This window comes from Solenopsis invicta, chromosome 6 (genome assembly GCF_016802725.1).
Source record: "Solenopsis invicta isolate M01_SB chromosome 6, UNIL_Sinv_3.0, whole genome shotgun sequence".
In the NCBI taxonomy this organism is placed as follows: Eukaryota; Metazoa; Arthropoda; class Insecta; order Hymenoptera; family Formicidae; genus Solenopsis; species Solenopsis invicta.
This window is the reverse complement of record NC_052669.1, coordinates 14,317,058-14,340,189: the sequence shown is the minus strand read 5'-3', so window position 1 is coordinate 14,340,189 and position 23,132 is coordinate 14,317,058. Positions and strand designations below refer to the sequence as shown.

The following is a 23,132-nucleotide window of genomic DNA, read 5'->3' as shown; positions in this document are numbered from 1 at the left end:
CAAGAAAGACTGCCGGGCGTGAGGGAGGAGCGGTTAGGGTAGAGAGATGCTTACTATCGCGTAGGGGTAGCCTCGAATGGGCGAGATGTCGGAGTGTCTTCTGACGAAGACATGTCTGCTCCGAATCCAGGCCCGGCTCAAACGTCCCTCTCTAACCGCACCCCTCGCCGCTGCAAAAACTTTGCGGGAAGAAAACGGCAGACATTCATTAATTTTGATGGTTCCGGGCTGCAAACCCGGAACCGACGATCCGTCGAGGACACCGTTTGCGCGCTTTCCCCCAGCAGGTAATTCCTGAACTTCATTGAGGAGAACTTGACTATTAAATGGCGGGAACGGTCTCCCTTGGGAGGAATTCCAAAGTACGCAACTATATGATCGAATCCGACCTTGATGCCCAAAACGCGCGCTATCTTTATAATAATGTCTTTTAAGTTTTCGGAGGAACTCTTCTTTATTCCAAATAAAATCAATTCCGAGCTGCGTTTATCGCGCTCTAGAGCCTCGATATGGAACGCGAGTTTCCTCAGCTCGATTTCCGCATTTCCAGATTTAGGTCCCGACTCAAGGGCAGCGACACGCCTGTCAAGCGCGTCATGTTGTCTTCTTAGCTCTGTCAGGGACGAGATAAACTCCTCCAATGTAGCAATCAACTTAGACTCAAGTGCCGCCAGCTGCGAAAGAATTGCTAAGAGATCCTGTAGTTGCATTTTAATTGTGGGAAGATCCCGCAGTTGAGCTTCAATGGAGGACATTTTCCCCAGTAGGTTGGCCACCATTTCTTTAACGGACTCTGCCTCAGACGTTACAGGCGCCGCTGTTTCCTCGGAGAAATCGCACCAGCCGTCTGCTTCAGGAAGGCGTTTTCCTTGCACATCACACAGTGCAAGACACCGAGAGCTGCCGGCGTGAGCGGAGACGTACTCCTCGTAAAAATAGTGCTTAATGGTCCCGTCGCACTGCAGCGAATCGGTAGCCGAGATGAAGTGCTTACAAATCCCACACGAAAGCGTCATGACTCAGATCGGGATGTCTAATAGAGATAGAGAGCATGCAATCGGCACGCCAGAAACGCACGGCGCCAAATCAGCAGCGAGGCGATAGCCGCTGGGATTCGGGAACGTGCGTCTGGTAACGACTAGTTGCGCGTGCGCGCGGGCCGACGGCTGTTTGTCTTTTGAGAAGATTCTATCGAATTTGATAGCAGAAACTGTGATAAGTACCTTAAAGGGACGGCGTGTGCCCTCGCCCAAACAACGCAGCATCAAGTTATAAGGCCCTTGACAGGAATCTTGAAAAAAATTTACCCCAAAGGGCAGAAAGCGACAGAAAATGCGATCGAAATACGGAGCAGCAAAAGAACACGTCAATTGATACTCACGTGATCCAGAAAAGGAGAGAGACAGACAGACAGACAGACAAAGCGTTTATTGGCGTTCTAGGGCAGGCCCTCTAAGAACGCAAAAGAAGTAGATACGAGGTGTGTTCAAAAAGTATCGCGAATTTTGAATTTTCGCGGGTTACGTATATTCGAATTTCGATCTCTTTGTGGCGTTATGTTGGTACTCATGTCTCTCACTTATGCCGACAAGCTCGGCCATTTTGAATGTTCACTTAATTGTTGACAGCTGCTTTGCTTGCACGTGTTTTGGATCGTCTTCGATTTTTATCTATTCAAAAAAATGGATCAAAGAACCTGTATCAAATTTTGTGTGAAAAACGAAATTAAGTGCGCGGATGCATTCCGAATGTTGACTGTGGCATACGGAGAAGCTACCTTGGACCGAAGCAACGTTTATCGGTGGTACAAAATGTTCTCAGAAGGCCGAGAAGATGTGAACGACGAAGAGCGTGCCGGACGCCCGAGCACTTCAACAACAGACGAAAAAATTAATGAAGTGGAGAAAATGGTATTGGCCAATCGTCGAATCACCGTTAGAGAAGTTGCTGAGGACCTAAACATATCGATTGGCTCGTGCCATTCGATTTTTATCAATGATTTGGGCATGAGACGGGTCGCCGCGAAATTCGTACCAAAATTGCTCAATTGCAACCAAAAACAGCATCGCATGAACATTGCTAATGAGATGTTGGACTCTGTCCGCGACGACCCAAATTTGCTCCAGAGGGTCATAACTGGTGACGAATCGTGGGTTTATGGTTATGACGTGGAAACCAAAGCTCAATCATCTCAATGGAAGCTGCCGCACGAACCAAGACCGAAAAAAGCGCGCCAAGTTCGGTCGAATGTGAAAGTTTTGCTGACAGTTTTCTTCGATTGCAGGGGCGTGGTGCATCATGAGTTCTTGCCACAGGGTAGAACGGTCAATAAGGAATATTACCTGCAAGTTATGCGCAATTTGCGCGAAGCAATCCGCCAGAAACGCCCGGATTTGTGGAAGAACAAAAATTGGCTTTTGCACCACGATAACGCCCCTGCTCACACATCGTTGCTTGTGCGCGACTTTTTGGCCAAAAACAACACACTAATGATGCCGCAGCCACCGTATTCCCCAGATCTGGCCCCCTGTGACTTTTTCTTGTTCCCTAAACTGAAGAGGCCCATGAAAGGACGACGTTACGCTACGCTTGACGAGATAAAGACGGCATCGAAGGAGGAGCTGAACAAGATAAAAAGAAATGATTTTTTGAAGTGCTTCGAAGATTGGAAAAACCGTTGGCACAAGTGTATAATATCTCATGGGGATTACTTTGAAGGGGACAAAATAGATATTCATGAATAAATAAATAATTTTTGAAAAAACACAAAATTCGCGATACTTTTTGAACACACCTCGTACATTGCAGTACAGGATGAGAGAATAAAGTGTCGTATAATAAAGTTGCAGACAATGGTTAGCGCAGGATAAGAAAAAATGATGACAAAAGTGCTAGAAGAATAAAGGTAACGACGAGAGTAGATATAAATATATAAATAAAATAAAATAAAAATGAAAAAAATAAAATAAAAATAATAATAATATAATATAATATCTCTCTGAGTACGCGAAGCGGTTGTAATATTAATATTAATAATATATATCATTAATATAAGGTAGCAGATGATAAGTTATTAGCGTAAAGTAAACTAAATATGAAACTAACAGAGGCGCTAGAAGAATAAGGGAGAAAGCGAAATTAACAAAATAAAGGCGGTACGAAAATAAGAATATATGACTAGATAGGAGAAGAGACGTAGACGTGTGAACGTAGAAAGTGGGAACGGCGGCACGGCGCACCCGAGTATGGAAGAGGCAAGCAGTCCACATCCACGCTCCCCCGCAGGACGCAGGACTGTTAAGCCCGCCTCAGATGAACGAAGAGTTCCTGTTTGAATGAGGTAATGGTGGGTGATGATCTGATGTTGTCGGGAAGGGATTTCCAGAAGGAAGCAGCAGAGTAGAGAAAGGACCGATGGAAGGTTGATGTCCGGCAGAAGGGCAGGTCGAGATCCAGCGGAGAGGCGCGAGATGCGCCGCGAGCCCTGCTGATAAAACGGAGGTCGGTAGGAAGGAGAGCCAGAGGAGAGGATGTTGAAGAGTAGGGTACAAGTGAGATAAGTTCTTCGGTCATCCGAGGCGAGCCAATCCAGCGTATCGTACAAGTGAGAGACATGGTCGTCCCTCCGCAGATTGAATATGAACCGTACGCAGGAGTTCATAAGGCGCCTGAGAGAGAGAGAGAGAGAGAATCATCATTTATTACGCGCTCTGGGATTAAATCTCCTCAAGCGCATTATCAAATACATCTTTAAGATAGACATGAGAGATCAAAAATCGCAGAAATATAGATACTATTATACAGTTACAATATAATTCGAAATTAAAAAAATATTTAAAAAATATTTAAAGAATATTAAAAATTAGAAATTAATATAAGTAGAAATTAATATAAATATGGATTAGAAAATTAGTCAGTCGCTATATCGAGACCGATGTTTCGATTGTTCGGGTCAAAGGCGAAACGGATTTTGGCCTATCAACGGTTCGTTCCGAACAGAAAATCGTAAAGTCCAGATTTAAAGATGTCTAGCAATCTCTTAGCGATTTGGCACATTTAATGTCAGATTGGAGGCTGTTCCATAACTCGATGGAAGCGCACCTCCTATGTAACTCGGTTATACAGTACGGCACGGTTAACATGTCACTCGCGGCCCTTGTGTTGCGGACTATTACGTTGCTTCTGTAAGTATAACCCTTGTAGATTGCAATAAGTTTTTTTGTACGCATTATACGAAAAGTGAGGCTTCCTATTAAGTAACTTCTCCTGGAATGAGTCTTTAACCATCTTAGTTTATCAAAATAAGGGGTGATATGTTCGTCCCTCCTTGCTTGGTAGATGAACCTAACATAGGTTCAAGGACCTCTGCAGCCTGAGGTTCTGCTCTTGAGAGATGTCCGTAAGGGCGATTGAACAGTAGTCCAGAATTGGAAAAATTAATGTTCTTACCAACTTTTCCCTGAAAGAGATAGGCGAGAGATTTTTGCATAACTTCAATTGATGTAGCCTGCTTCTCCCACGATAAGTTGTTAGAAATAGTCAGTCCAAGGTAATTGACTGAGTCCACAAATGGTATGTTAAAATTGTTAACCCTTATGCAGGGAAGCTCGTTCAGGGCAAGGTTATTCACGTACCTGGCTGTACCCATTACCTGTTGCTGTTGTTTTGGAAAGGTTTAGTATAAGACAATTATTAGTGGCCCAGTCTGTGATGCTCCTGATATCTTCGTTGACTAAAGATATGCTGTCGTGCAAATATCGAGGCTCTGCGTGAAAGTATATAAGCAGAAAAACTATAATTGCAGGCTTTTAAAATGTCCCTGAAATTCAAAAGATAAAAAACGAACAGCAGAGACCCCAGAACAGAGTCCTGTGGTACTCCCAAGGTGATGCTTTTGACCTCTGACAGCCCACGCGTGATTGGATCTCTAACTGCTTGTTTCCTAAAAAAAAGATAGGCACAAACCCAGTGTAATATAAAAAGCCTGTATTCCTCAACTTTTCTATTAATGTGCAATGGCAGACGTAGTCAAACGCCTTTGTGAAATTAAAGAAGACGCACACTGTGACTCTTTTAGAATCCGCCGCCTGAGAGAGAGAGAGAAAGAGGGGGGGAGGGGTGGAAAGTTTAAATAGGAATGTGCTGTCTGTGTACTTTTGTCAGTCATTTGAGCGCAGAAGGCGCCTCACGGAAACACGCGTGTGTATCAATGAGTCGCGCCGTCCATGTCTACCACTTGTATCCGACCTGTTATACGCTAAGTAATTTTTTTTGTAACTTGAAACTAAGCTCCTAAGAAATTTTTCAAAAAAAAAAATGTCTCAGAATTTGATTACAAATATGCTAGCTTTGGAACCAATATGTTATTTTGAATCACCCTTTATATACAGGGTGTCCCATTTTAAATGATCTAGCCAAATATCTTAAAAACTAAACCCAGTAGACAAAATGTTTCAGACAAAAGTTGTATGATTTCAAGGGGGACATAAGATGGTGTTATTAATTTGACCTTGAATAGTTGCTTGAAGGTTACGTGAAAATCATCTTCAATTTTTTAAATAAGATTGCCTACGCTTTAATACATATTTTTATAGCTTGTTTCGAGACCTTTACAAAACCCTATAAAAAAATTTATTTTTGTTGAGTACTTTTTGAATTGTAAGGCTTAAAGGTTACAGTGTATTGTAATTTTCAAGCGTCATAATTTGAAAAGTACTTAATGAAAAATAACTTCTGATTGAAATTTATAGGATTATAATTGTATCACACAATCTACACATAACATCAAAAATGCCTATTTTGCCATCCTGGGGAGGGGGGTGAAGGGGGGGCAAAAAAATCTTAAATGCAATGTGGGGTCATTAAAATGAATTTCAACCGTATTCGTAAACCAAACTTCATCCAAGAACTTGAAAACGAAGAACTGAGATCACGTGCATTATCGATAAACGGCAGTGCTAAGGTTTTGAAAATAATTCATGCTTTGATTTATCGATTGACCAATTAAGCGAGCACGGATCATCAGAGGGTGGATGCCGGTCCTTGAATTACGCGGACCGCGACAACTACTCTCGATACGCATCGCAAATACGAGACAGTTTGATTTCAATCTTAGATCGTACCCAAGTTCTATTCCATTTTTGCTTTTCGAGTTAATTTATTGAACATTTTGTTACAGTTTATTGTATCACGTGATTTTTTCTTCGCTGTCTTTTCAATAACTTTTAACACTTGAGTATTTAAGTTTTAGTTTATTTAGTTTGACCCATTTTTAGTCAATGATATTACGTCTTTCTGAACGAGTACGTATCTCACTTTTGATGATTAGAGGGTGGGGCGATTGATTGAGATCATACAATGATGTGAGACAGCTTTTCAATGAAACTTTTCGCTATAAAGATGAAACAACGATACAACGATACAATAATGTTTTCTGACATTCCTGTCCTCTTTTCTTCTATTGTTACTTTTTAACTATCTTTGCTGGCATGGCAATGGGTTTTATTAGTTCTAATCTTATGTTATTAATAATCGAAATCAATACAATTATATTAATACAACTAGTCCGATTATTACATTATAATTAGTATTTGATCGTACAAATAAAAGTACAACTAATAATTAAAATGCCAAAATATTGTTTATTTTTTTCCGTAAGGGTTAATACATTAAAATATAACAATAATAAAGTTAAAAGTCATTTCATTTAAGATTAATGTAATCAACTTACAAGTTATAAATTCTTTAACTTTCTATATTTCCACTATCTAATCTTGCATATTTAGTAATGTACTAACTATACATATAAAATATACTATAAAAAATTGCAATTCTAACTCACGTTGGTCATTAAGAAAAAAAATATTACGTGCGAGCCCTATTTTACTCACGTGGACTTATATGAACCTGAATCGTCGTCGACTTGCTCCGTTTAAGCGAGAAGCAAACAGACAATTGTTTATGTTACACACACACACACACACACACACACACGCGCGCGCGCGCGCACATGCACGCACGCGCACATGCACGCACGCGCGTATACACATGCATACACGCAGAGAAAAGATTAATCAACAAAGCTAAAATTTAGTTGTAGCAACTAAGATGTGTCTTTAAAATAGGGACAGCTAATATTGTTGCTGCCGGAGCTAAATTTATTAAAATTAGCAGTTACAGCAAGAAATATTTGCTGCCAGAATCAAATAATGTTTAGCAAATGCGTATATAGTTTCACGCTCCTAAGTCTCGATCTATAATAGGTGTAGTAAGCCTTAAGTCGTAAGAAATTGACCAATCATAGTTGAATATGAGGAGAATAATCGACCATGGTCAATTTTTACGATTTAAGGTTTGCAACATTAATTGTAGACCAGGACTAAGATATTGAGGAATAGTTGCCACTTTATTAGCTACACGTGTTAAAACACACATTTTATTTTAGCTAATAAAACTGTATTTTGCAGCAAATATATTTTATTTTTAATAATCAATTTTTAGCACTGATAGAAAATATCGAACTAGCTACTGATATTTAGTTACTACTTCTAAGTCATTTTTTTCCGTGTGTATGGTACACGCGCGCGTACATACGAGTACACACATACTTTATTAAATATAATTCAATAATAAATTGTATTTAATATAATATATGTATAGTATTATTTGCTTTAGATTACTATTGGCTGCATAAAAAGGAAAGAATGAAAGCACTGAAGCATTTTATTTTACGAAAACGTGTACATAAATTAAGCCTAAGACAACGCAAAAGAGTTGTTGGAAATTAGAAATAATTTTCGATCTGAAGAAATTTCAATAAATCTTGTAAGACAATCTGATACAATTGGGATTTTAACTCTTGTTCAATATGGCCGCCTCAATAAGATTATTTCACGTCTGTGTTTACACTACACTCTCATATTTGAGTGTGTAGTGTGAACATAGACGTGAAAAAATCTTATTGAGGTGGCCATATTGGATAAGAGTTAAAATCCCAATAAATAATATTCAAGACGTAATGAATGTCTTACATGCAAGATGTAATTTGTCTACAAGCAATGCAAATGGAAAATAATGTTTGTAATACTATACTTGTTGAAAATGTTGAGAATGCTAAAAATAATATTTCTATTTTTTCTTCTGATAGTGATGTTGCTTCTTCTTTTCTCAGTACCTTTTTGAATGAGTTATCAAACGAGTTATTATTTTCTCTATGTTTAACATTAAACAACAAGCATAAAATGGTGTCTCTAATATTTCAAAACACCGCTTTTTAGAATGACAATCTATCGAATTACAATTTATCGAAGAAATATTTCAATATAAAAATTTCGCTTAAGAAACCATATTAACAAAATTCCATGTTATTGTTTTAACTTTGTATAACTCGAAATGTATGCGGCCAAATAAAAAGTTAAATAACAAAAAGCACTCAAGTGTATGTATCTTCGTGTGATAATACACTCAAGTTTAAGAATAATGAGAAAGTGTATCTATGTAATTAAAGGTTAAAAGTGTATCTTGAAAAAGTTCAGAAATGCTCAAAAGTAAAAATGCCTTAACAATTGTCAGTTATTATGTATTAGCATATTACCATCATTAAAAAACGGCGAGCTGTTAAACAAATAACTCTATAAGCAATTGTTAGAATATGTCACCTAATAACGGAAATAATAGGTGTAGCCATATTGTCGACAGTAACCATAATATCCTCTTCTCCTCTATTATTGATATATTTTCATTTTCTAATTGTTAAATAAACATTACAAATTTTATTTCAGACAATTTTTACTTGATTTTTTAGCAAATTTGGCCAAAAATCATCGTATACCATTTTACCCCACATTTTTTTGAGATGACCAAAAATTCACTTTTTGGAAAATCCAAACAAAAATATAATAAAAAATATAATTTTGAAATTCCGTGAGCATAGAAAATTAGCTAATGAAATTCTCTATTGAATGGACATCTAAAGTTTATAAAATTATGATTTGTTTTAATTTTTTTACGGAAAAATAAAAACGTTCCAATCATCGTGTCCCACTTTACCCCACATTCCCCTACAGATGCTTTCAAGCACTTCTGCTGAGAGTCTATAGATGCCTCAAAATACTTCTACTTAGAATATACAGATGTTTCCAAGCACTTCTACTCTGAATGTACAAACGCTTCCAATTACTTCTATTCCGAATCTACATACGCTTACAACCACTTCTATTTAGAGTGTACCGACGCTTCCATCAACATCTATTCATACAGTGCCGTAAACTGATCCATCATAGCACAACGGTTCTTAGAACCTTTATCGATGCGAGTTTTAAAAATAGAAATTACAATAAAAACATTCATATAGATTTTTGAACTCCTATCCGAAATAATGAAATAAAATATATCGAGCAGGAATTACAATGTCAAAGTGATACAAATAATCCGTAAGTGAGATAATTGTAATTCTGTAAATTATTTAATTATTGAATTGCAAATTATTAAATTATTTTATTTAAAATATTCTACACAAATGTATGTATGTGCATGTGTGTGTATGTTTATACAATACACACGCCACAAATAACAGAATAACTGATAAATAAATAATAAAATAAATAGTAATTAAATTAAAAAAAACAAACAAATAATAATAAATATATAATTAACATTTACACAAATTTTGAGATATATACATGAAAAGTTCCTTTTCATCAAAATCAAATTAAAGTAAGCCTGATATATTAATATTAGTTTTGTATTATTTAACATACATTGCGTGTGCATTTATATTTATTAATTTACATTATTTATTTACAGAAAAATAAATAACACGTTGGAATGTATTATCAAATATATACAAAATCAGAACCGTCGCAGAGTGCTACAGAAACCAGATCTTTTACTAATTAGTACAGAGGCAGATATTTTAGCTTTCGAAGATGTGGATGACAAAATATATGAAGAAGTGGTAAGTTGTAGCAAAAACAATTTGCATCCATTTATATGTAAATAGCTTTTTGTGAAAATTTATAACTTTATATAGCTTATTCACGTAATACATAATATATTTCCTAATCCTACATCTTTCCTATAATCTTATTGTACTATACAGGTGGCTTATTTTTAACATGTGGGTGGTTTCATGACTAAAAAAGTTATTAATCTTTCTTTCAAGAAAACAATAAAAAATAATTTAACTACAAAATTTACATAGCTTGGCTGTGAAGAAAGTGATTTGCAACCTCTGTATAATACATGCATTATAATGGTAATTTTTGGTACGTAATATTTTTCATCATGGTTTATGGTAAATCTTTCATCTGGACTGCATTCAGATTTGGTTGCCCAAGCATGTATAACAAATAGTACATATTTTACATATTTTCAGACACCGTTTCCAACAATTGAAACTTCTGCAAGCCAACCCGAGCAGAATTTTAATTTTTGGTTAAAGAGGCTTTGCGGTCTGCAAAACAGCGATATCGGACAGGTCTTCGTGTAAACAATCGAAACCATCAGATAATAACAGAAATCCATAGAAAGTTCTGAAAGAACAAGAAAGGAACAGAAATTGAAGGAAAAAATAAAGAACTTAATAAATATATTAAATATAATCTGGTGTACACTGACAAGTGTACTTGTGAGAAGCAAAAAGTTTGCAACACTTTTTCGATGAGTTATGGAACTTAGCCTTGATAGAGCTCAATCCCAAAACATTCCGAAACTCATAAAAAAAAAGTTGCAATCTTTTTGTTTCAAGTAAAAAGGTATTTGTAAATCAAATGTTTCAAATAAAATGTTTGTAAGATATAAAAGATACCTTATTCTTAAAAAAATAAAATTGCTTCAGGATTCCACACAAACCTTATAGAAAATGGGTCCCTGTAGATTTGACTAAAATTTTGAAAATTTGTAAACAGTTTACATGGTCCTGATGAAAAACTCTCATTGCCCCAATTTGATGTTTAAGCCGTTTGGGCTCTAAGGACAGTTGAAAGTAGGAAATAGGCAACTGCGTGTAGGAAATCACCTGATAATGCCTCCCTTTTCTATTCTCTTCTAACTTCTCTTTCTCTCCTTTTCACTCCCCCTCTTTCTCAGTGCGTGTGTGCGTGTGCGTGTGCGGGCGCACGTTACAGCAGAGATAAGGACCCTGAGATTTGTCACTTCTGCAGTATTTTATGACTCCAAATCCTCTCTGCTGTGTGCGTGTAAATGTGTGTGCATGTGTGTGTGGGGAGAAGATAAAACATTGAACTAATGTTTAAACATTAATAACAGTAGTATATGGGGCGTCAAAATAAATGACGTCACAGGGGGGAGGGGGGAAAACTAGCGCCAGTCTTATCAGTGAAGTGGTGGGGGTTGGGGAACGCGCTAGCAGTAAAAGGGCCAAGTGGAGGGAGGGCCTGACGAAATTTGTAGCGGGGCGGGGAGGACCTGACGATATCAGGACCGGGGACGAGGAAGACCTGACGATATCAGGAGCGTTTTTATTGGGAAGTAAAGGGGATGGCTCCGGGAGGAATTAGAGTGCTTATTAGTTTCCCCCACGGCTGCCCCAGGAACGGATTGATTGAAAAACAGGTATTTTGGGAAAAATTTAGCAGCAAAGTGGGGAACGGGTAAAAGAGGCCTGAGAAGTCAAAAGGTCTTATCTGGAAATTACGATAGAAAGGACGGAAACGCCTTTTACGATATACATATGCTTTCAAAGGAATGGTTACTACGTACAGGAGATAGAGTCTTGGCATTAGGCAGGTCGTGTGAAAAAATAATTCGATTTTAAAAGTTACAAAAGAGTATTTATTGAAACATTCAACTTTTTTTTCATACATCTACGAGTATATTCTTACATTTTTAAGTTACATGATTGAATGGGGTATCATACAGATGATTTCATTACGCATTTTCTTTTATTATAAAGAAAAAATTTGTGAAATAATTCTGCGATTAGTCGGTCGTTGTATGTGTGTTCGACAGAAAATAAATTGAGAAATTGATTAAGATTATAGCCGTTACACATGAAATATAAAAAAACACAGCAGTATTGCCCGCAAGTTTGGATAAGCGCTCCTTGTAACTGTGTGGTGTTCCATTGATGCGTGATAGAGTTTCGTCGCAATCGCAGGAGAAATCTAGAATCCGAGGGAGGTAATCCGTAGCTATCAAAATATATTCCATTTCCAAGTTTGTCGATATAAAAGGCGACCCAATGTTGGCCAGGTTGATTGTGATCATCCGTGTTGGCAACGATGGCGGTCGACCTCGTCCACACCTTCGGTAGCTTGTCGGCTGGATAGACTCCTGTGTATCCTGCGTTCAATTGGCGCAGCGCATGTAAAATTTCAAGTGAATTCATACGACGGCAGTGGGATTATTTTCTCGTCTTCGGCTATAGCCGACGCTGTTTTGTATGTTATTTCTTCTTCCTCTTCTTCTTCTTCTTCTTCTTTGCTGTCGTTTTCGTCGGAAGGAAGACTGCTGCGGCTCGAGCTACTACTATTTTGTTCGATTAACCAGCGTTTCAATTTGTAAGCATTGCGCAACGCGCAGTGAAAATTTGCTTTTGCGCGAAATCCGTGATAGGTGCATCGATGACCACTCTCCTCGACATTGGGTAAATTTTTGAAGGCTGGAAAAATGCCTTCCAGATTATATACGTTTCTGGATAGCAGATTGTGTAAGTAACGCGCCTTTTCATGTCCCCTGCTATAGATGTAGCGTGCTTGTCGAGTAATTTCTCGTAGATGTTGCTTGAAATATTTGAGATTAACTTCGCCGTCGAATCACTCTATGCCGTGATAATTGCGCGTAAGCCAGTTGTTTTCACGTCTCGAATTTACAGGCAACTCGTCAAATGGGCAAGGTCGTATTATAATCCATTGTCCGATGATTGGAGTGTTAACAGCGACAACCGCGACTTCTTTCGGAATAAATTGTTCCTCAGCATCGCAAAAACCTTGAATGTCGATGACTATGTCCATAGTTTTATACTTTACGCAAGCTTTCTTAATCGAACCGGCTACGTCCGAGTCTCGTTCCAAACTGAATTTTCTTTTAGGCATACGGTAGTTTAATGATGGTGGTGACGATAAAGATGATGGGGGTGAACATTTTACAATGTTCTTGTTGTTGATCCATCTGCGTTATAAGAGACTATCCAGAAAAATCGACTATGACTTGCCGAGATGAATCGATTTCTAGAACATTATTGAACTTGGCATACACGATGCAATTAACGGTCGCGGTAAGTGCCTTTTCGAATCTCACTTCTAGTCATAAGCTTCCATCTTTCACGAGATTCCAATGCCCACCACAATTAGCCGATAGATCGGGTGTAAGATCAAAAGCGAAGAGGCAATATCCGTTAGAGTAATCGTCTCTGCTTATAGAATTTTCCTCGTTCAAAAAATGTACGCCTGTTCCGGAAAAGAGGGTGTGATACGCTTCGATGTAGAGCGGTTCGTCTTTCTTAAAGCTCGGCTGTAACGGTCTACTTGGAATCTGCATTCCGTCAGCATAGAGCGAAAGGAAATTTATGCCGTAATTCTTAAAGTTAAACGGGTTTAATTTTCTGTCGCCGTTAAACGCTTTGTTATCAACAAAGCCAACTATTATTCGTTAGCTGTCCAAGTATTACATTGTCTAACGATTCTTCCACGAGACCAGAGTGTATCGTGAACGTTTTAACTTCAACTCTCGTAAGGGGATACTTGGCAGTGGTTTTACTCAGCATTCTCGCATGCGCTAGTAATACTCCGGGAGTTATTTTTGTTCTTCTTACAAGTAGGCTAGCGTCTAGAATGCAGATTTTCGACGTGGAATTTGTTTCCATTAGACAAAACGAATCTTTGGAACGTACGAGTCTCATTCTAACTTTCACCCCGTTAATTAAGAATTTATCTTGATTAAAAACGTCGCAGTGAAGATGTCTTATGAGATCCAACGCGCGTCCTCCTTGAATGTAACGAGCGTGTCTTACGAGAGCCTGATTCGTTGGCAAATCTACCGGATCGTTCATGAAACCGGGAGTATCCGTGTCCCACAGACAAGAGGTGAGATGGGAAGTTTTTGCGGGTGAAGCATAATTTAATAACGTCTCGATGTATACGCGGTAAGCGTAAGCGTTGTTTGGAGGTGACACGAGTTTTTGATTGAAATGCACGTCGATTTGATTGAACATGGAATGCAGCAGTTGATTTATAGGGCCTACTTTGGGCGCCGCGGGGCCGCGGCGGCGGCAGCGCGGCGGGCCCGGGGCGCGGCGGCGGCGGCGGCGGTGGCGGTATTTGTTCCCGTTTCTACACGTATACGGAGACTTAGCATAGTGTGCGTGAGATCCAGGTAGTCTTCTCCATGACCGGGTATAACAAATTCTATTGGTGCGTCGTCTGCGAGCGATGTTACGGGCTTGTAATAAATCCATTGAGCACTCTCGATACTAATCTGGGTAGGTGGTAAAGCGAAGAGATCGAGTTCATTCTTCAAACACTCGCTCGAATGGGTATGAAGGAAGGACATACTTATCACGACGCACTATGGATCATGCTAATTCGTGCGAGGATTACGAGAATATGTCGGATACACTGCGCTTCTTGCTGTTGCGGCGTTTCGTGCCGGATGACTTTTTAGTTTTTCGAGTTGTTCCGTGACTTTTCTTCTTCTTCGATTTTTTAGCGCCTTTTCTGCGTACACTTTTTTTCAATTTTCTTTTGACTGAACAATTACGTTTACAAAGCGACGTTCTCTTAGCGATGCGAGGATCGTGGTAACCGTGAGGAAACTGAAGCATCGGAGTTGTTACGGATACTTTATATCCCGATCCTTTCATCAAGTCTTTTATTTTTTCTGTGGCTTTTCTTTTGAGGTTTTTCCCCGATTCCGCGAAGCGATTTTTGAATGCCTCATTCAACGGGGTATGGTTCTCGACATCCTCCATTACGTTGATGCCCGCGCGTAAAGCCTCCTTACCGACAGCCCGCGCACCCCTCTTTAGATAAGGTAAAATTTTTTTAAATAATCCACCGAGAAAACTTCCGATACCATGTCCACCTTGATAGGGCGAGCCGACAAAAATCCGCGGAATTCCCCCACCCCTTCCGCCGGCACCTCCGCTTTGCGCCTCGTAATATTCCTCATAGTCCATGGTGAAATGATTTTCTCTCTTTTGTTTATCGCAGACTTATGTTTATTTCAACCGTATTCTAATGTAAATTATCGAGCACGTCCGAAGTTCAATGTCACCGTCAAGATTCCCGATTCAAATAGTATTTTTTTTCCGAGCTGATCTCTTATATCTATTTCGATTCTGCGGAAACGCGTTGTCGCAACGGAATATAAAATGAAAAAGAGAAATGTTTCACCTGATTCGTCCCGTACGCGTAATTACTTTCGCGTGACTCGACCGAGACTATTCGGAGAAGCGGGGTTTGTACATCACCGGTTATATAAGATTCACAAATATCACAATAAACAAACAGCTTATCTGGAATACCACGCCACAGGCTACAGGGCTCTTTACTCTGATAATAATAAATTCAATTACCGTTTTCCATTTTAAATCCGAGTTTGAGAAAAGTCATGCATTCACCGGAATCGTTTATCATAATCTTACGAAAGTATAAATTATCATTTATGCCTAATTCCGTTTCGCATCCTAATATTCAAAAAAGATTATCGGAAAAGTTAATATAATGATTAACACGACATTTTTCCACGTCGCAGCTAAGTCCTATTTTGAGTTTACCACCCTCTTTCTGTATTTCGAAAACAAAATGCGAATCTCGGCACGCTTCATTAATCTCACCGATAAGATTCTCGATAGTCTCGTAAATACCATTCTGTATTATTCTATGATGCAACACATATGATCCATTGCGTATCTCGTATATATCTTCTGTGGAAAAGAAATATTTGAGCTCATTTTCGGGAAACTGACGTACATGAAAAAAACAGGGAAATTGAATCTCGCTTAGTGCAACTTCCCATTCTCCATGCAATTCTACAGTTTGAGGTAACTCCGTGATGAAGGAGGAAGTAGTATTTTCCGGAAAATACTGCATACTGCTATTGCTTGGAAGAATCATGTGAAATTGGTCCGTTATCGTCATCTCGGAGATTCGATAAACTCGAAGCTGGGATCCAAGAGTCGAATTTGCTAGGATATCCACGCCAGCTAACTAGTAGTTGCTTATTAGCACCACGTCCTTTACTCCTTACCACGCGATCCACAATAAATTCTTCCTCCTGCAGGTTTTTCTCGATTCGAGCTAATTCTTGTTTGTAAAAGATCCCGTCTATGACCTCCCCCGTTAAATCGCTTAATTCGTACACACGAGGTTTTCGCCATTCAAGAACACGATGAATTCGAAATATCTCCTCGGTCCAGTTCGCCTCGTATCCTTTCTCGAAGGTGCCTTTCGCTCTACTGACGCGGACGAGATCGCCAGCATGGTATTTAGCATTCTTAATTTTGTTAACGTCTTTCCACCGTCGAGTTATATTTTCACGCACGATACGAGCATTTTCTCTCGTTACAACCGCGGGTTGCATTTTGGTGACCGAATGACGAGTGTGATTGTACGCACGCACAATATCCTGCAAAACATCGATATATTGACGCGTATTTTTATGCGTAAAATACCGCCACATTCGTTCCTTTAACGTTCTGTTAAAGCGTTCGACGACGGCTGCTTTGATGTCGAGATTGCGCGTTACTCTAAAACGAATATCGTTTTCTTCCAAAAACTTTTGCGTTGCACGGCCGACAAATTCTTTACCCTTGTCAGTTTGCAAGTATATAGGTATTCGTCCTTTGCTTCTCGCGAGCACACGTTGAAAAGCTTTTGTCACGCATACGCTCGTTTTGTCACGTAATGGTTCCACCCAAGCGAATTTACTGAGTACATCGATAATCACGAGAATATAAGAATATCCGTCATTATAACTTTTAAGATTTCGCAGCTCAATCAAATCGCCCTCCCACACATCGTCGATATTCGTTACGTTGTAATGCAGTCGAGGAAACTTTCGGCGCAGTGGACGGTGCAGCGAGTATGCATCTTGCGGTTCCAGCCAGCGAGCGACATTGTTACGTGTGAAATTCGGCTTAGCGGCACGTGTCAGATTTTCCACTGCTGAGAAGCCGGCGTAATGCGCGGGATCGTAATATAATTTTTCAAGTTCCGACATTATCGATTATTTCTTCAGTGTATTTCAATCTAGCAAACGCCTTTTTCGCGCAGGAAGCGAATCCCCTTTTCATAAAAGTTGTAGATGGATAGGCTTTACGAAAGTAAGGAGACAGATACAATGCGTAATCAGGGGCTTTTTCTTCTTCTTCTCGTTCCTGCTTCTTGCGTTTTTCCGATTGACGTTTTGTCGATCTCGTTGAATATGTTTTCGTTGCAATCGGCATGAAACTTGACGAAGGCCGATATTTCACATTAATCGGGGAAGAAAAAGCGAGGGTGCCATTTAACAGTCGCTTATTCCCTACCAGTGCTGAACGCGTGTTTAAGCTGCGTAGTAATCGAGCAAACTGAAATCTTCCTACTGGTGGTTCTACGGTTTTTCTTTCTTGCATCATGTCGTTCATCAGCTCGCTGATATTCGAATCTTTTACAATGTTGCCATCTATAGTTACGACTCCATTTTCGTTCCAATTAATTCTGTCAGGCACCGCTTTATCGAGCAAATGTTTCATCAGTAAGCGAGCTTGAGCGCGATACAATTTCGGGACAGTTTCTACTATTTTTCCGGCACTTTTCAGCAATCGAAGGCTATGTTCTCTTCTTATCACAGTATCGTTGATATCGGATAAATGAGAAAGATTAGCAGAAATTTGCGATTTTCGGGGGATATCGTGAGAAACGAGCGTCGATTTGCCGTCGCTATTGTTGCCGATCTCCTTCGGAAGTCGTGTTTCGTTATCGACAATTTCGGTTACGTTGGTTGCATTTTGTTTTCGCGCTTTTTGGATATAGTAAAGATACCGCCAAAGTACCTCTCTATACATTTTCCATCTCTCATTCTTGTTACGCAGGTAAGGTGAATTAAGAATACGACTCATTTCCGCATCGAGTCGTGTCAGAAGGGTTCCAGGAGTTTGTACGGAATTATTATTATCGTTTTCACCGTTCTCCGTCGTGATATTTTCCTTCGGCTCTACAGCAATCGATTTATTCTGTTGTTGCTGCTGTTGCTGCATTCTCTCAAGATTTTCTGTAGAAATTAAAACCATCTTTTTTGCCCTTTCCATTGCGATTTATTCTTATGATTCCGTGCCTTTGATGATTTGTGTTAATAAAGCCAACAATATGGGTCCTATGATATAGGGTAAAAATCCGCTTCGTTGTACCAAAAGTCTCTTATCCTTCCAATTTTCGCGTTTTGTCGCAATACGTCGCAGTGTCGATTTGTATTTACTCAGTCGATCTTTTTCACGTCGTTTGAGCGGGACGTTGCCTTTAAGTGTATTAAAAACGCACTAGCAAATACAATGAATAAATTTATCGTCCGCGATTCGAAGAAAGATCATTCGCTGCTTATTGTTCAGATGACACAGCGCCTCGAGAAAACAAGCGTTTCTTTTTCCGATTGAACGTGTGGCGATTTTCGTCACGCTGTCCGAACTCATGTTGTCCTCTTTCGTCGCGAGAGAGAATAGCGCGACTGGTCTTCACGAGCCGCGTTACGCGATTTTTATGAAATGGAAAACGATCTACGCGGTACGTAAGCATAATGTCTAGTATCATCAGGAAAGACGCACGTACGAAATCGATATTCGTCCGGAGTCGATTGTTTCAGATCGAGCAACAAGTATCCGTGAGGTCTCGAAGTAGCGTCGTAATAAGCCTCTTTTAGAAATTTTGGATCATCGGGATAGACTTGTCGCGTTAAATGACGAATTTGAGCGCGATCGCGAGGATTTTTGAAAACCACGATGTAATTCGCGTTGAGAGATATGTCGCATTGTCTGCGTTCCTGATGGAAAAGATTCTGCAAGATAAAAATGACACTGAGATTCTTATAATGACTACTTTTGGTAAAAAGATCCACGATCGCGTTGCTCGACGACGATTCTCTTATAAGGTCATCGATTATCACGAGTTTCGGGGTAAGCGGATCGTTCGAATAATCTTCTGGGCGAGGTAATCCCTTGCGAAATTCGATTATATTTTTCTTCCTCATTGTTGTCGTCGCCACTTTAACGTCGTATCCCCGTGCTGACTCTTCTGCCTTGCTTACACTCACGTCGTATTTTAATTGTCGATAAGCTTCTTGCCACTCCGCGTAATAAAATAAAACTCTCTCGAAACTCACGTCGGACATGCTCGATAGATATTTGATAAAAGACTTTACAAAGATCGTTTTCCCACACCCGGTGGGACCGCATATTGTTAGAGATAACCTTTTTTGTGTTCCTCGTGTTATATACTCCACATATATATGTATGTATATTGGGAGACTCTCTTTTGTATTGCTACACGTGGCTCTGGCCCATAAACACTTTTTTTCTTTTCAATAGCGTTGAGCCTGAGAACCGGCGACGCGCAGTCAGTTCGCCTCGAGCGCTGTACCAGTCCACACGTTCTAATAAATACTTGATACACATTGTTACTTGTGATTTCTGCGCCTATCCCAACACATGTAATCGATGTCCAGGGATGTTTCCAACGCACATCCATTTTGCGAAATGATTGACTCGATTCCGGTGCGCTGCTTCAAAAACAAAAAAGAAAAAATGACGGTCGATGCTAATAATACTAATCGTTGACAATATCGATATTAATAATTCGCGGAGTCAAATTTTTGAAGGCAGAGATAAGCGCATCAACGTGGCGGCGGCGGCGGCGTTTGCGCGCTCGCGTGAGCGTACTCCCCCGCCGGTACGTTAGCCAACCGCGGCCAACAACGAGCTGATCCGTGCCGCGGCGCGGGATGCATACAGGCTTATCCCACTCACTTAGCGCTTAGGTCGGCATCGTTTTAATGAGCTGATAGACGATGCCGCTGGGGAGGAGGAAAATAATTCACGAAAAAGAAACAAGGGAAAAAGTACACGGGAAACAGAACAGGATTCGGATTGGAAATGTATAATAAAATTTTTTATGAAAAAATAATTAAAACATTTTTTTATTTTAGCACGTTTTTGTCCTAATTATATATTGTAAAAATATTTACATTTTATATTTTACAATGCTAAAACTAATGAATGACTTATGATTAATACGTTTTTATAGAATTTTTACAATGATGCTTATGCGCTGCGGACGGAAAAATTGACGACTCGAAACTTAAATTTAAGCGAGAACAAAGCTCGAGTAAGAAAAGATGATTATTCGACAAAACCGTATGGAAGCGAATAACGATTATTAATAAATCTGCGCTTTACCAATACCGCCGAACATGTTTTCCTCTCTTCTCTTGTTACAATTTCGTGAAAAGCATTGCGACGAATTGCATTAAAGCGCAAATTTATCACGGGTTTCCTTCCACGGTTTTCTTCATCTTCTCCTTCCTCTTGCCTTTCTCTTTCTAATATTAAATTTCTTATACTACGGAAATTTACAAATCTAGAATTATTATAATTTAAAGTTATTCCTTTCACTTTACAAGTTTCACGAGTGATTCCATCCGCTGTACGAACCACATACGCATAAAATTTTGGGCCTTCCGACACAAACGACTTGATGTAGCTACCGTTGCCGTAGCTTTCGAGTTCGTCCGTCATGTCGCCCAGAAAATTTCCAGTACGTGGTTCGTACTCGTTTGGATTACAACTACTCAAATATATAACAGAATCGGTATCGCAATATAATACACGTCTATTTAACTTTTCTAAATAATCATACAATTTTAACCTAGCTTGTGCCGTCGTATATGCCGCGATCACGACGTTGGTAATCGGAGAAGCTACGATTGCCTCTTCTCGCAGTCGCCACGAGACATACAATACCTCGTCATTATGGTATATGTCAGTTATTTCGTGCTCAGGGCTAGTGAGCAAAGTTGCGAAACGCTGAAGCGATTCTATGATCTCGGTACTAGGAAGATTTGTTGGCCGAATTTTCCACAGAAGGAATTTAAACAGAGCTTCGCGACCGAACGCAAGCCAGGATTACGAGAGATGTTGTTTCTATCGAGTGTAATACCTTCGATTTCCTTATATTCACGAAGGTATCGTGCTTTACTCTCGCCATCTACACATTTGCTCGGCCATCCACTAGCTTCCTGCTTTAATTGCAAAAAGGAATTTATATATCCGGTGAACAATCCACCCTGCCGCGTATCGCGATCTTGGCGAGCAACTTTGTATTGCCAAATTTCATTTACTTGCCTCACAAGATAATCTTTCTCGATGTCTTTACGTAATTCGCATGATACCCAAGTACCCTCGAATTCACGTTTGTCAGGATGTTCGTGAGTGCACGCGGACCGCGAGAACATTTCGCAGCAACTCCGGCACAACGCAAACAGCAATTTTCCGCGCACACGATACGGGAGTACCGGGTGAAAGAGATTGCGCGGTGGGAGTACTCGACAACGTACGAGACCTTCGACCGGGTCGAAATTATACCCTGGTCCGTCGCCGATTAACGACGAGCATTTCGCTCCGATATAGATTACAGGGTGGCCGATCGGAAAAACGCCCTTCTTTAATACGTAAGGATACATAGAACACACGTCCACGTAACGTATTTTCTCCGCGTACCCCGCTACTTCAAGTCGAGTTACGATATTTTCCGTGCGGCCACCAAAAAACGCGTCACGCGGATCGAGAGGCGCAGATTTTAGTATAAGGTGATGTTCGAGAAAATTACGCATCTCGTTATTTGCCCTCATTTCTCGGTCGAAAGCGCACTCCCATTTTTCAATCAACTGATATCCTTGCCGGCGAAGACGCCATGTCGTTGCGATAGTTCGTTCGTAACGCGTTTCTATCGTATCGTCGCGGTTAGCAGTTGAAAGCTTTCTGTCACGATTCACTTGGAAGCAAGTAAGGCATCCGTGCCAGAAGCACCCGTGAAATTGGAGAACGAAACGCTGAGTTTCAGTCCCCAATTTTGTCTCGTAATATCCGTCTACGTGGCTACCGCCGATTAAACGCTCGCGACCTCACCCGGCATGATTTATGGGATGTCCGAGCTCACGCTCCTTCCACACTAACCATTGTAAAGCTTTGCGCGATTGTCTATCGGCGTTTCTGTATCCGCCCGACGGGATGATTCCTATTTTTCCCTCGCAAAGAAAGTTTTTTCGAAAAACTTTCATACACGTGGAAGCGATAGTCGTGCATTCTTCGAAAGGACACACACCGCCGCGCTCTAAAAATATTTTTTGGAAAGCTACACAAGCACGTCGTAAAATATCTACGTCATTTCGACAATAACGTACGATCTCGCGCTCGAAGTCGAAGATGACATTTTTATTTGTCATTTCCGTATGCCATGCAAGAAATCGCTCGCGCTCATCAGGTTTCATTTGATCGGGAGAATAAAATCGAGCCTCGGGTAATGGACCAACATACGATTGATTCTCACAGTGTTAAATAAATGCGGAAAAATGCCTTTATCTGCCGTATCCCTTAGACCGAAAGCTTTAGGTAGATCAGATAATCGCATCGGCATATAATTAACGCTGTCGATGAATTTTGTATGACCGATCGTCATCACGATAATCTTCGTTCCGTTCAGAATTATCTGTGGCTTTTCTGTTATTAACGATTTTTCGACTAGATATTTTAAAATAAATTGCGCGTCGAACGCCTTTGCGTTGTGAGCGATACAAATAATACTTTTAAAATGTTTTGTCGGTCGTGTCAACTCTATAAATTGCTTTACCGGGTCGATATTAAATACAAATTCGCGCGTTCCGCACCAACGACATCGCACCGTCATGTCGACTATCGCCACGCAAGCAGCGCAAATTTGCTGTGCTACGCAGAGAGTCGGAACGTGTAACTTTACGTTCTCGGTTCTTTCGTACGTCTCGTCCTGCCGCGTTTCAAAATCGTAAAACACGAATGCGACAGCTCCCTTGACTTCATTGACGTTCTTACCCTCGAGGTCATTAGCGTTTCTTTGTGCCTCTTCACGTATCGCCGCAGCACTCGTACCCTCTCCAGGGTCTTCAGCTTC

General features: G+C 40.1%; 2 protein-coding genes across 3 annotated transcripts in view; one reads left to right on the top strand and one right to left on the bottom strand.

Moving 5' to 3' along the window:
* LOC105198089 (follistatin) overlaps positions 1 to 23,132 on the top strand; it is a 621,281-nt gene that overhangs the window by 512,356 nt on the left and 85,793 nt on the right. The window contains exon 9 of one of the 2 annotated variants that reach the window (XM_039451097.1): positions 9,805 to 9,955. The exons of the other annotated variant lie outside the window; for it this stretch is intronic. The gene's annotated coding sequence lies outside the window, so the exon portion shown is untranslated. The remainder of the gene's footprint in view (positions 1 to 9,804; positions 9,956 to 23,132) is intronic. 2 annotated transcript variants of the gene reach the window in all.
* On the bottom strand, positions 16,057 to 17,181 carry LOC120358095. The gene has a single exon (XM_039450813.1). The coding sequence runs from the start codon at positions 17,179 to 17,181 to the stop codon at positions 16,057 to 16,059; it is 1,125 nt and encodes a 374-aa protein (XP_039306747.1).